Consider the following 13,050-nt stretch of genomic DNA (forward strand, 5'->3'; position numbering starts at 1 on the left):
CACTCTCCTGAGCCTTGCGGGCCCTGACTCCCAGGGAGCTCTGGTGTCCCTAATGTCCAAGGCTTCTGGTACAGCAGCTCAAAGACTGCCATTTGCAAGTGCTGACATTTTGACTAACTTTGCAAAGATCTGTGGTTCTGTGATTTTGACATTCTGCATCTTTCAGGTTCTGAGCCTGACATTTTTGGGAGGTTGGAGTTTCCAAGATGATGAAACCTGACACCTCTGACCTCAGGGCCACGATTCAGCAGCCTACACTGCTCATGTTCAAGGACTTGGGGGCTTTGGGGTTCTGTGGAGCTTTGGGGTGTGGTGTTACCAGGTGGTATGCCGGGCCGGGCCTTGAGGGAGAAGACCCCGGTGGCAGCGGTGGGTGGCGGAAGGCTGATCATAGCTGGGCTGTCCAGTGGGCGCACCTGTAGCACGGGGGTCCTGGAATGGGCATCCACTGTGGAGAGCTGGGGGCACATATGGGCCATGATTCAGCTGGGCCCCCTCCTCAGTTTCCCCACCTGCTCCCTCCTCCTTGCCTGGTCAGGGTTGGTACCTGGTGCATGAAGTGTGGCCTGTCCTGGAGCAGTGCCTGCAAGTGGGGTGAGGGTCCCAGCCGCGCTGCAGAGGGTGCCACCATGACGAGGGGCACTGTGGGTAGCTGGGGGACAAAGGCGGGAAGGTGAGAGGCCATCTTCACCCTCACTGTTCCACATGTCTAATTTATATACTCCTCACCACAACCTCACATGGTAGCGACTATGACCATCCCCTTTATACATATGTAGAAACTGAGACTCAGGGAGACGGAGCGGCGTAAGATAAAACAGCTAGTAAGTGCTGGAGTGGCCTCAACCCTGTCACCGCACCTCCTTGGGACCCAGGCCTCTCTCGGTCACATGGGGATGGAGGCACATGGATGCGCCTGTGGCACTACGATAGGGTCTCCTCTCCTGAGATGGATTGGGAGGTCGGGGAGAGGCTTGAATCTCTGAGACCTGCTAAGTGGGGACTTTCTTGGCCCTGTGATATCTGCATAAGTCACAGACTTGCCTGGGACCCAGAAAACCACTTCCTGTGCCCCAGCTGGGCCCCCCGCCCAGTGCCACAGTAAAGGTCGGCACCTGTAGGCCCAGGTACCCCACCCTGCTTGCCCCATCCTGGGCCCCGGGCCTCACCTGCAGCTGTGATGGTGGCATGGGGTTCAAAGAGGAGGAGGAGGCATGGGCCCCGCCTCGGAGGTCCCGGCCCTGGAAGGTTGCCCCTGGGCCCTTGGTCCCCAGCAGGTCTGAGGCCTTGGGTGCAGCCCTCCAGTTGGGAGAGGCTCCTGGGGATGGGCTGAGCACCAAGGAAGGGGCCGAGGGCTTGGCTGGCCTGGGATTGGGCATCGGGTCCTTGTCCGAGGGCAGGCTGTAGATACACAGGGGGAAGGAATTACACATGTGCCGAAGGATGTGCAAAATACTCAACCACCTGAACCATGTGGACATTCCCTCTGGTCGGAGCAGGTATTGGCTGGGGCATGTCCCCAAGGGCCCCACATACAGCTGGGTCCCAGCTCTGGTCATATGTGTGTGTATGCACACACACACACACACACACACACACACACACAAGTTTCAGGAACACAGGTGTGTTGTGTCTTCACGCACACCCCATGTGCAGACTCGCACAGGTCCAGCACGTCTTGCCTGTGCGTGCTGGCACAGCCCCGGTGGGGATCTATCCTCCAGAGGGGGGTGGGGGGTTCAGGGGGGTTTGTGGGGCTTCAGCCAGGGTAAGTCAGCTCTTTCCCTCACTGCTTGGGGCCTGTCTTCTGGCCTCAGTGTTCCCATCCTCCCTGTACCAGGCACAGGCCCCCCCACCTCTGCTGATCCTGCCTGCGGGGGGCTGGTCTCGGATTTTCTCCTGGGAGCATTATTTTACCCCAGTGACTTGGGCATATCTGGAAGTGGCGGGGGGCATGGAGTCAAAAGATCCCTCTGGCTGCTGTGAAAGGGGCAGACTTTAGGATGGTGAGGGCGGAAGCTAGTGAAGAGGCTACTGCAAAAATCCAGGTAAGCAACGACTTTTAAAAAGTGAAGAGGCTACTGGTAAAAGTCCAGGTGGCACAGACCAGGGTGGTGGCAGTGGAGATGGTGAGAAGTGGGTGGATTTTGAGAATGTTTGGAAGGTGGAGTCAGGACAATTTTCTGGCAGCTTGGATGTGGTGGTGAGAGAGGGAGGCACTTCTGGGTATTAGCCTGAGCAGCTGGAAGGATACAGCTGACGTGACCTGAGTTGGGGGAGATGGGGGGAGCTGAGTGGGGGGTGTGGATGGGTATGAAGAGCCTGGCATTAAACATATGAGTGGAAATGCTGAGTGCGCAGCTGAGTACAGGAGTCTGGAGCTCAGGCAGGGTAGGTTCTACTCATCTCAGGGCTCTACCCTGCACAGAGCTGGCATGGCAGGTGCCAGAAAGGAGGAGAGATGGGTTCTCTTGAGTCTATGGGAGCTCCTCGACTCAGCCCGCACGGAGTTCACCCTCAGACTACCGCCGAGTCTTTGCTCACGCGGTTTCGCCCCTCGGGAGTTCCTGCTTTTCTTCCTCGTCCCCTAGCCAAGGCCAATCCAGAAAGCCCTCTATAATGGTTCCAGAATCCGACACTCTCCAATGGCTGAAGCCTTGGTTTCTTAGAATCCTGTAATCCCAGTCTGAGAGGAAGGTCGAGCTGGAAGGGCCTGACTAGTCCAACCTCCATTTTACGGAAGGGGATACCCAGGTGCAGTGCTCCACAGGCCCGGCTCGACTTGAGAGCTCTATTTCTTTCTCCAGAAAGTGTGCATGTGTGCACATGTCATAAGCCCCCTGCTGCGGGGCTGTGTGTGTGTGTGTGTGTGTGTGTGTGTGTGTGTGTCTCCCCCCCACTCCGCAGCATCAGGTTGGGCACATAGCTGCCGAGAGCAGCTCGGGGAAGTACACGGAGGGTTCTGGGGGAGCAATTGCTCCTTCCTTTCTTTGCTGTCAGCCCATGGGGGTTGTCAGAGCTGTGGTGCTGAGGGGGGTGTGTGGTGAGAATCCAGGTATCCAACCCTTGGACTCCCTGGAGGTTAGAACATTACTCGGTGAGAATCAGGAGCCTGGGTCTATGGAGGCTCAGAACAAAGGCCTGAGAGAACACTGGTGACCATGAGGAGTTGAGTGAATGAAGGAGTGAATAAATGAAGGCAGAGATCACGGTGATGCTTCTACAAGCCAAGGAACGCCAGCGACTGCCAGCAAACCATGAGAAACTAGCAGAGAGGCATGAACAGATTCTCCCTCACAGCCCTGGAAGGAGCCAACCCTGCGGTCATGTTGATCTAGGACTTCTGGTCTCTAGAACCGAGACAATACATTTCTGTTGTTTAAGCCCCCCAGTTTGTGATACTTTGTTACAGAAGCCTGAGCACACTAATACTGATTTTAGTGAGTGAGTGGATGTTTGGTTGTTTTCCACTACTCTGGCTTGGCCCACACAGCTGGCCTGTGGTCACCTCTGAAGCTGCTGTGACACTTGGCCAGAGTTGATAAGATATCTCCTCCCCAAATATCTGGAATGGCCTGACTCAGGGAAGCATAGATACAGTCTCAGAAAGGGGACATGGATATGGTCTGTCTGGCAGTGGGGTACTGGAGGGCCGGGCTGGGCAGCCAGCTTCCTGCACTGTCTGTTGGGGCGTCCCTTTCTGACTATTTCTCAGAAGATGCATGGAGGATGTTTCTGGGACACAGATTATGTTTTCATATCGGGGTCTGCATCTGGGCCCTGTTGTCACAGCCTCTGACTTCCCCAGATTTTTCCGCCATTGACGTCATGGCGGCCGGATGCGCTGGGCTTCATCAGCACCAAGGAGGAAGAGAAGGGGGCAGACACCCCACCCCACGGGTTTCGTTCCGAGAATTGGCTGGCCCATCCTGTAGCCCGCTTGGCCCAGGTGGGGTGATGTGGGTGTTGGCGGATGTGGTGAGTGACGTCCATCTGGCCACCATGACAAGTCCTGGGCCCTGTAGACCTGGCCCTTCTTGGGCCATGGAGAGGCCCAAGGTTTGATGCTTGGGGACTGCCATGCAGACGCTACAAATACTGGGACCCTCAGGGTCTTCAGATGATACTACACCAGAAGCTCAGAATCACAGAACATCATTTCTTAGATTCAAAGAATCTCAGAATCTCGAACCTATACATTCTGTGGGGGCCACGGGGGGACTAACTTCTCAGTACGTCAAGGCCAATATCCCTGGGGTCCAAACTTACTGGAACTCCCCGAAGGACAGAAAGCTTACTACTTCATCAGGCCACCCACCTACCAGGCCTGGAATTGCAGCAAGCTTCCCCTCAGCCTCTCTCCTACGTTCTATGAAGGCGGGAAGGTCAGAATTACCCCTGTCCACTTTTCCCAGCCTGGAGCCAGGCTCTGCCGCTAAATAGCTGCAACTCTCCCCAGGCTCATAGGTAAATTGGAACAATAACAGTACCCATCTTCCAAAGTTAATGCACATGAAGCGCTTAGCAAAATGTCAGTGATCGGTGAACGGACACCTGCAGGGCCTCGGTCTCCCTGTCCATTCTGGGACAATGTTCCCAGACTCACAGCCACTCTGCCAGAGATGGGGAGGGAAGAAAGGGGAGGGCCTCATGGCAGGGAGCAGGAAAAGCCGTGGCCTTTGCCAGGAGACATCCCACCACCAGGCTCCCTGGAAAGGCCCTGGGATGGACGTTCCCAGGGACCAGTGACAACTCTGGGGACACGGCTGAGTTCAGTTCACAGCCAGGCCCACAGAGAGACTGACTGTTGTCCCTCCAGTATCACCACTCTCTGGCCATGAGGCCCCCAGACCCCTGGGGCTCCAGGACCCCACCCAGCCTAGCTCTTGGGAGGCTGATTCCCACACTGTGACTGTGGATTCTCCTGCCTTAGGGAGGGTCCCACGTGTGAAAAGGCAGAAGGGGGAATGGCAGCAGCTGGGGGGCAGCCCAGGTCTCCTTGCCCCACCATGGGTGCTGAGAGGTAAATTGAGGCCCACAGTGGGGGAGAGGGATGAAGTCAGGGTCCCACCAAGAGTCCTGAGATCTGAGTTTGGATCTCAACTCTGTCACTACATCTCTGTGCGGCCTTGGGAGAGGCCCGCTCGCCCATCTCTGGGGCTCAGTTTGCTTCTCTTGTACACTGGTAAGGGGGGAGGTGTGAACTAGATGAGGGCCAGGGCCCTTCTGTTCTGTGTCGGGGTGAGTTGTTGTTACGTGTCTGCAGGGCTTCAGACTGACAACTGCGCTTCTATCCAGGCGACTGAGATACAAGGATACATAGAGACAAAGAGAGGCGGAAACAAAGAGAGAGACATAGGGGAAGAGAGAGACACAGAGAACAAGAGATACAGAGAGAGATGGGAGAGACATGAGGTGGGATAGGGATAGACAGAGTGAGAGACAAAAAGAACAAGAGAGACAGTGAGAGACACTGAGAGAAGGAGAGACAGAGTGGGTGCGTGTGGGATCCATAGGATACTATATCTATATACATATATATATACGCACACATACATATATATGTATATATATATACATATATACATATATACATACACACACATATATATATGTGTATATATATATATATATATATATATATATGGAGAGAGAGAGAGAGGCCTCAAATAAGAACAGTTGCTGGCCTCTGCCTGAAATACCGAGTAATAACCAAGGGCAAGATGGGGTGGGTATTGTATTGTATTGCAAAGCAACAATTAGCAAAGCAGTGTGGACCTGGTACAAGAGCAGACACTGAGGAAAAGAACAGAATAGAAAGCTCAAACACACACCTATGGCTAGAGGGGATCAAGTTTGTGATGACTGTGGCATTTCAAACTGGGGGAAGGTGGAGGATAGATTGCTTAACAAATATATTGTTTAACAAATGTTTCTGGGGTAATTAAGGGAAAAATAAAGTTATTGAATGAACAGTCACTCTATTTTCCCACTAACCCCTCCCTGCCCAGTTTGAAATGTCACCATCATCATATACCCTAAAATAAATTCCAGATCCATTAAACAGATAAGTAATAATATCTAAGATTGATCTTGGGTTTATTGTTTGCCAGGCCCTATGCTAAGCACTTAACATGGTTAATAGATTTAATTCTCACAACCTGAGGTAGGTATTATCATAACCATCACAGTACATATGAGGAAATGGAAGTACAGAGAGTTTAAATACCTGGCTAAAAATCACACAAATGGCTTGGGGTGAGTCTGGGTTTGTCCCAGACAGTCTGGCTCCAGTACCCACACTCTTAACCTCTACAGTAAATGGAAAAAATGAAGCCATAAAAGAGACTAGAAGCCAACTCATGTGAACATTTATCTCATTTTCAAGTGGGAAAGGACTTTCTAAGCACAAAACCAGAGGTAGTAACCACACAAGAAAAGACTAACCTAATTGACTAGCATATAAAAACATCACAAGCATCACAAAACACCATAAACAAATAGAAAAGGCAAATGATGCATAGGAGAAAATATTTGCTATATATGTATGGCTGATGGAAGGTTAATATCCTTTCTAAATAAAGAGCTGTGACAAATAAATAAGGAAAAAAAGATGAACACCCTATTAGGGCTAAGTATATGACCAGACAACTAAAACAAAAGCACAAATGGTCAATAAACAGTATAAGAATCAAAGAATGCAAATTTCAATAATGTGGTAGCATTTTTTTCTTACCTGTTATGTTGAGAAAGGATTAAAAAATGATAATACCCACCCAGGATTAACTTGAGTAGAGGGAGCATAAAACAGAACAACCATTTGAAAGAACAATTTGCAGAGAGGGTCAGAAACCTTAAAAGTGCACATACCCTTTGCTCACGCAACTCCATTTTCAGGAACCCAAGGAACTAATCAGGGATGATTTATAGGGAAAAACGAGACATAATTCGAATGTCCAATAATCGGCCCTTGGTCAAACCAATCATGGTTCACACCAATGTGAGGTCAGTCTTGACAGCCATGAAAGATCATATGTTGAAACAAGTTTTAGTGGTCGACAAAAATATACCTATTAATTGAATAAAGCAGGAACAAAGCCAATAGATAGAGTGATTCTAATTTGGTCAAAAAAATACTAGCAGCTAAAAGTGAGCACTTGCTAAGCCTGCAGAAACGAACTCACCCCAGACTTGAACAGCCTGCTCTGTTTCTGGACATGGACTCTGGCCAGACACATACACACACAGGAGGTCCTGGGCGTAGGACCATACAGCTAAGCCGCGGTTGACAATGGCATGAAGTGGCTCCCTAGGAGGGTCTCCTCTCACACAGGGCCAGCACAAGTTCAGGGAAGTGCTTAGCCTGACCCAGCAGTTCACGATCCTTCTTTGATCGGAGCAAACAGAATTGATGCTCATTCTCATAAAATGCAAATGTCCTCACTGACATTGCTCAACACACTATTATTAAGTGCTAACTGTATAAAACTCTGGGCTGGATGCTGGGTGGGAAGGCAGGTGGGGGAAGGTGAGACAAGAGAGCAGCAGAGACAGTGGGAGAAAGACCGAGGAAAGGAGATAGACGAAGTATGGTTAAGATGGAGGAGACAAAGACAGGGAAGATGGTCAGAGTAGACAGAGACAGAGGGATGGAGACTCTGAGTGCCAGGGAAACAGACAGAGAAAGACAGGGCAAAGAAACACACAAAGAGCGAGACAGGGTGAATAGAGACAAAGGGACGGGAGCTATCAAGAAAGAAGAGACGGAGAGTTGAGAGATGTAGTTGAAATTTCTAGTTATACATACACAGTGTTTCAAGTTGTTTAAAGCTCTAAAATTCATAAAGACTGGCAGTTGACATATCCAAAAAAATCCTACCAATCTACATATCAATCAATGTATTTATCTTTCCCTCTGGCCAAGCATTGATGAAGTACTTTACCTATCAGTCTTCTGGCATTGATTATTACTATTATTATTGTAAAAAATACCTTACCTGCCCAGGAGCACGGTAGCTGCATGCGTTTGGACTGGACTGGACGATGCCTGCCCCTCCAGTGCCTACCTCACAGCCATCTCTGCCATTGGACCCTCCTCTGGTGGGGGAGAGTGGGGACACTCACCTTGGTGAAGTGGACCAACAGAAAAGGATCAGCCTGGCTTGTGGGAAACTGTCACATATCAAAAACAACTTTGCTTTTATACCGAGAAGAAAAACCACGGTGTGGAAGCCACAGACCTCTCTCTTCTAATAATCCAAAATTTTTTGATGACTGTGTGCGCTGATAATCACGGGGTGGGGGGGTTCTCATAGTTCTCTCTCTCTCTCTCTCTCTCTCTCTCTCTCGCTCTCTCTCTCTCTCTCTCTCTCTCTCTCTCTCTCTCTCTCTCTCTCTCGCTCTCTCTCGCTGTTTCTCCTCTTCTTGATTATGAGACTTTAACGGAAATTTTGAAATTTTGGGTTTTTTTCTTTGCCCTTTACGAGTCATCTTAAAATATTTCTTCCCCTCACCACAGAAGTGAGAGGTATCAATGAGATAACACGGCTCATGAGAAACCACAGTTTTTTAAACAAAAGTGTGTAGAGTCAGGGAAAAAAAAACACACAACAAAAAAAACAAACCAAAACAAAGGAAAAGAACTCAATTAAATCACAGGGGCATCCCAGGCAAGCAGAGATGCCACTCTGTGAGTGAGTAGATATTTAAATGTTTCTGGGGAAAGAAAAAGAGGTGCTGAGGCCCTATGTGTGGATGGGAAACACCAGGGAAAGAGACAGAATAGGGCTGGGTTTCCAGCCCTCAGTTTCCCTGCAGGTGGGATTGATATGGTCATCACCACTCTCACTGCTCAGGGACGGGGAGCTCTGGACACTCTTGCAATCCATCTTCCCACAGAGGGTGAGGGGCATGGAAGTTACTTCACAGAGTAAAAAGCAGGGAGTCCTCCCCACCCTCCACAATTCACAGAATCGAAGAGTCTCAGAATCACTGGCTCCCAGAATCCACTGAGCATCACTGAGTGAAGAAAGGGAAAAAAGTCTCGCCTTATGTCTTGGTGCCTGAGAGCTCTGACCCGGAGGCCACCCTACAGGGAAGGTACTGACCAGGACACCCGTATTAATGCATCCATCCTCACAAAGCCCAGAGACCCTTGGGTCTCCGACCCTCTTGTAGTTAGGGACACCGTGACCTGATGCTTCTGAGGCCCTCAGCCTTTGACATTTTCTACTTCGAAAAATCTAAGTTTCCAAGGTTTTAGGATTTCAAATATCTGTCATTATCCCCGTACCTGACACTTATCTCAAATTCTCCATGTGCCACAATGCTGAACACTTATCACAAATGGTCACATTCAATCCTCACCACAACCCGTTGAGGTCCATCTTGTCATCATGGACGTTATACAGGAGGGGAAAACGGAGGTGCGAAGTAGTCAAGCAACTTGCCCCAGATCACAGAGCTGATGAATGGGGGCTCTGTGTTCCTTGGTGGCAGGCTTTGAAACTCCCAGGTTTTCTTGAGACCAATGGTCTGAGATTTTAAATTCTAGGATGCAATGACAGGGAGGTTCTGAGATTTGGAGATTCTTGAAGCTTGTGAGGTTTTAAGGTTGTCCAAGAATTGGCGGCGGCATTTCCTTACCTTAGCAAATACCCCCTCCAACCAATGTTCTACAGGGGAGATAAGCCCCCCCGGGGCTTCTCCTGACAGGCCATGGCTGAGACTCCCGGTCTGCGGCTCCCCAGCGCCTTGCATGGCTTAGGGTTTTGTCATCCATCGTCCACTCCAAACCCTCTGCAAGACTAGCTTCAGGCCTGGGGAAGAGAAATTGGAAACAGCTTTTTATTCACATAGTACAAACCTAGTGGCCAAGACCCACCCCTTCACCCCTTCACCCCTTTGTCTCTTTTCCTACTCAACCTCCCAAGCCCTCAAAAGAAGGAGAGCCTCTTTCCTCAGCTCAGACTCACCTTTCTGGAAAAGCCCAGAGGGGCCTGATGGCCTGGCTTTGTAAAGGTAAGGGAAAAAAATAAAAGTGAAGAGAAAAAAAAAAAAAAAGAAGACCAAAAAAAAAAAAAAAAAAAAAAAATCAGCCAACAACAACAATTAAAAAAAAGCAAAAAAAAAAAAAAAACAAAAAAAAAAACCCAACCCTCCCTACCATTAGTTCAAAACAAACTTTCACTGGTCGAGGCTTCTGAGTTGGTGGGACATGTCTGAGACCCAAAGACGGCCTGTGCGCCAGGCATTCAGGGGATGCACCAAGGTGGGATGAGGTCCTCAGGTGAAGGCCTGCAGGGACCGTGTACAGCAGGGGCTTAACAGATGTGGCGTGTGGTTGGGAAAAGAGAAGGGGTGAGGAGTGTGCTTGTCAAGAAGGAGTCCTGGGGAGCCGATTTTAGGGATGTCCGCAAGGTTAATGACCCCTTGCTTCCTGTGGACTTTGGCCTGAACATTCTCTACGCCACCTGTGTAACTAATAACCAGGACAGTTCTAAAAGCCGAGGTCTCGTTCCCTGCTCCAGGACCTGCCCCTCCTGAGAGAGGGGGCTGTTTTTCTCTTTCAGTGTTAGAGGTGTGGGCTGCACCCCTCCCTTACACCCTTCTAGATCATCTCTCCCTTATTGTCATTTGTTCCATGAGAGGAGTGGCCAGAGAAATAGGAGGAAAACTGAGTGAGTGTGGTGGCCCAAAGAGTCCCAGAAGGCTACTTGAGTGGAGCCTGGAGTGCGGTAGAGGTGACACTGCTGCTGCTGCTGACAGCCAGGACCCTTGCAAAGGGACAACTGGGGGTCAGGTAGGCAGACAGGGGCAGAGGTCACCACCTCCTCTCTGTACTGGACTATATCCTCTTGCATGGAAAGCTTCTGGGGGAGAGTGTGCAGGATTAAACAGAGAAGTGGGTGAAAGTCCCCAGAGAAGGGGGCCTTTGACAAGGACTTGAAGGAAGTGAGGGGGGGAGCTATGCCAATATCTGAGTAATTCCGGAGAAAATGGCCAATGCAAAGGTCCTGAGGTGGGAGTGTGCCTGATTTACTCCAAATCTACTAAGGAGGTCGGTGTGGTTACAGTGGCATGAGCAAGAGAAAGAGGGGTAGGAGGTGAGGTCAGAGAGGGGACCAGGGAGGTTGGAAGATGCAGGACCTCGTAGACCATGGTGAGCACTTTGGCTTTTCCTGTGAGTGAGGAGGCCACAGGACAATTGTGAGCAGAGGAGAGGCGTGAGCTATCTTAGGATTTAACAGGATCACTCTGATTACTGAGTGTAGAACTGACTGTAGGAGTGAAGGTAGAAGCAGGGGAACCAGTAAAGGGCAGGCTACTGCAATAGTCCAGATGACTAATGACAGTGCTGGCAGCGGAGTGGGTGAGGAGAGGATGGATTTGGGAAATATTTTGAATGGAGGGCTGACAGGATCTGTTGAAAGATGAGTCTTGGGGCCAGAGTAGGACACAGACAATGCCCTAACTTGGAGTCTCTGTGCTACTTACGAGCTTGAACTATTAGGTGATTAAAAAAAATAAAGTTCTACCTTGCTGAACTCCCATTATTTCATGATTTCTCTGCTACTTTCAGCGGAACATATTCCTCCCTTACCCATGATGCCTGGACACTGGGACACAAGGCGGGGGGAGCTGGTGAGAGGACCGCTTCCCTCCTAGGGATGCTGAGTCAAACCTTGCATATGGGATGGAGGGGAAAATGTATGAAGGGACATGATCAGTGGCCAAAAGCTACAATTCAGTTCCCACAGGAGGTGAGACCTCAAAGGGAGAGTCAAAGTTGACTAGACAGAGGAAGCAGAAGGGGCAGTGCTCTTGGGAGAGGGAACAGAAGCAGAGATGGGGACAGACAGAAAGAAAGTGAGGCCACTGTGGGGTGTGGAGGGCCAAGTTGGGCAAGAATGACAGGGCTTGGATTTGTGATTATGTCGGTCAACTCTTGGCGGCATTGTCAGGCTCAGTGTTTTGCTGAGCTGGTTAGAAAAAGCTAATCTTCCTAAAAAGCTCAGTTTCTCTTTTGGCCATTCATTCAACGACGGTGCCACGTCCTGGAGAATGCTGAGGATTACAATCAGGGGCATTCTTGGCTAGTGCCACTACTCAAGCAAAAGCTTGGAGGTGGGCAGAGGAGACCCAGTAACTGCGACAGGAGAATCCGTTTTGCTTTCTTAGATCTCATGCTTGGGTGCAGTCTAGTTCTTTCAGGGGCTCTGGGGAGTCACAGCTGGTGGGGGCAATAGGGAGTCATGGAAGGTTAGGGAGAAGGTAAATCCATTCACCAGAGGCATTCTACGGTTCTGCTGCTAGAACACGCTACAGTCCAGACAAGGCTACCGTACGTACCGTCTTCTCTGGCTTCCTTATTGGCTCTTCATCCCTCACTATCTATAACGCTCCGGTTGGCTCTGCTCTTTCACGTCCCGCCTTCATGTCCCTCCGCACTGCCCTTGGGAGGCACAACTTCACTCTGGCTCCCCCATTGGCTATCCACCATCTCTCTTCCTTGCTCCCGCCTTCACCGCCCACGCCCATTGGCTCTGCCCCTCCAGTTCCGCCTCCGAGGACTCACAAACCACCTCTTGTACGCATTCTAGCCTCTGCATTGGCTAATTCCGCCCTGGCACCGCCCCTTGAGGGTGTCATGCACGCACACAACACCCCCCATTGACTCCTTGCAGCCCTTATCGTCACCCCTCCTCTACACCACCGGCGCGCGGCTCCCCATTGGCTGTTCGCTGTCTCTAACTTCCATCCCACTACTTATCTTCGCAACCCAGGGATCTCCTACTTTTCGGGCCTCTCCGTTCGCTGCCTGCTGCCTCCATCGCCTATAGCCATTCCATTTTCCCCGCCACCCAGATGCCAGTCTTGCTCACACTTCCCCTTAGCAGTCCTACTGATGCTCTCTGCATCCCAGAACCTACTCCACCCCCATTCAGACCTCCCTATTGATTTACCGATCGTCCCGCCTCCTACACTGCCCACTCTCAGGCATCCCTATTGGCGGCGTGCTTCTCCGGCACTCGATTCACCGCTACGTCA

At 50.5% G+C, this 13,050-nt stretch overlaps 1 protein-coding gene across 10 annotated transcripts in view; it reads right to left on the minus strand.

The window, feature by feature from the left end:
* FOXP3 (forkhead box P3) overlaps nucleotides 1–12,997 on the minus strand; it is an 18,765-nt gene extending 5,768 nt beyond the window's left edge. Inside the window, exons 1-7 of one of the 10 annotated variants that reach the window (XM_088795198.1) lie at nucleotides 12,352–12,997; nucleotides 9,646–9,818; nucleotides 9,367–9,549; nucleotides 7,998–8,124; nucleotides 1,170–1,401; nucleotides 548–652; nucleotides 320–458 (exon numbers count right to left, since the gene is read on the minus strand). In XM_088795198.1, coding sequence (XP_088651324.1) covers nucleotides 320–458; nucleotides 548–652; nucleotides 1,170–1,379 — 454 coding nt within the window. In that variant the 5' untranslated portion in view covers nucleotides 1,380–1,401; nucleotides 7,998–8,124; nucleotides 9,367–9,549; nucleotides 9,646–9,818; nucleotides 12,352–12,997. The other 9 variants (XM_074324227.2, XM_019714331.3, XM_074324224.2 and 6 more) reach the window with 9 other exon arrangements.
* Nucleotides 12,998–13,050: the final 53 nt, after the last annotated feature.

This window comes from Rhinolophus sinicus, chromosome 18 (genome assembly GCF_057876585.1).
Source record: "Rhinolophus sinicus isolate RSI-liver-muscle chromosome 18, RSI-T2T, whole genome shotgun sequence".
NCBI lineage: Eukaryota > Metazoa > Chordata > Mammalia > Chiroptera > Rhinolophidae > Rhinolophus > Rhinolophus sinicus.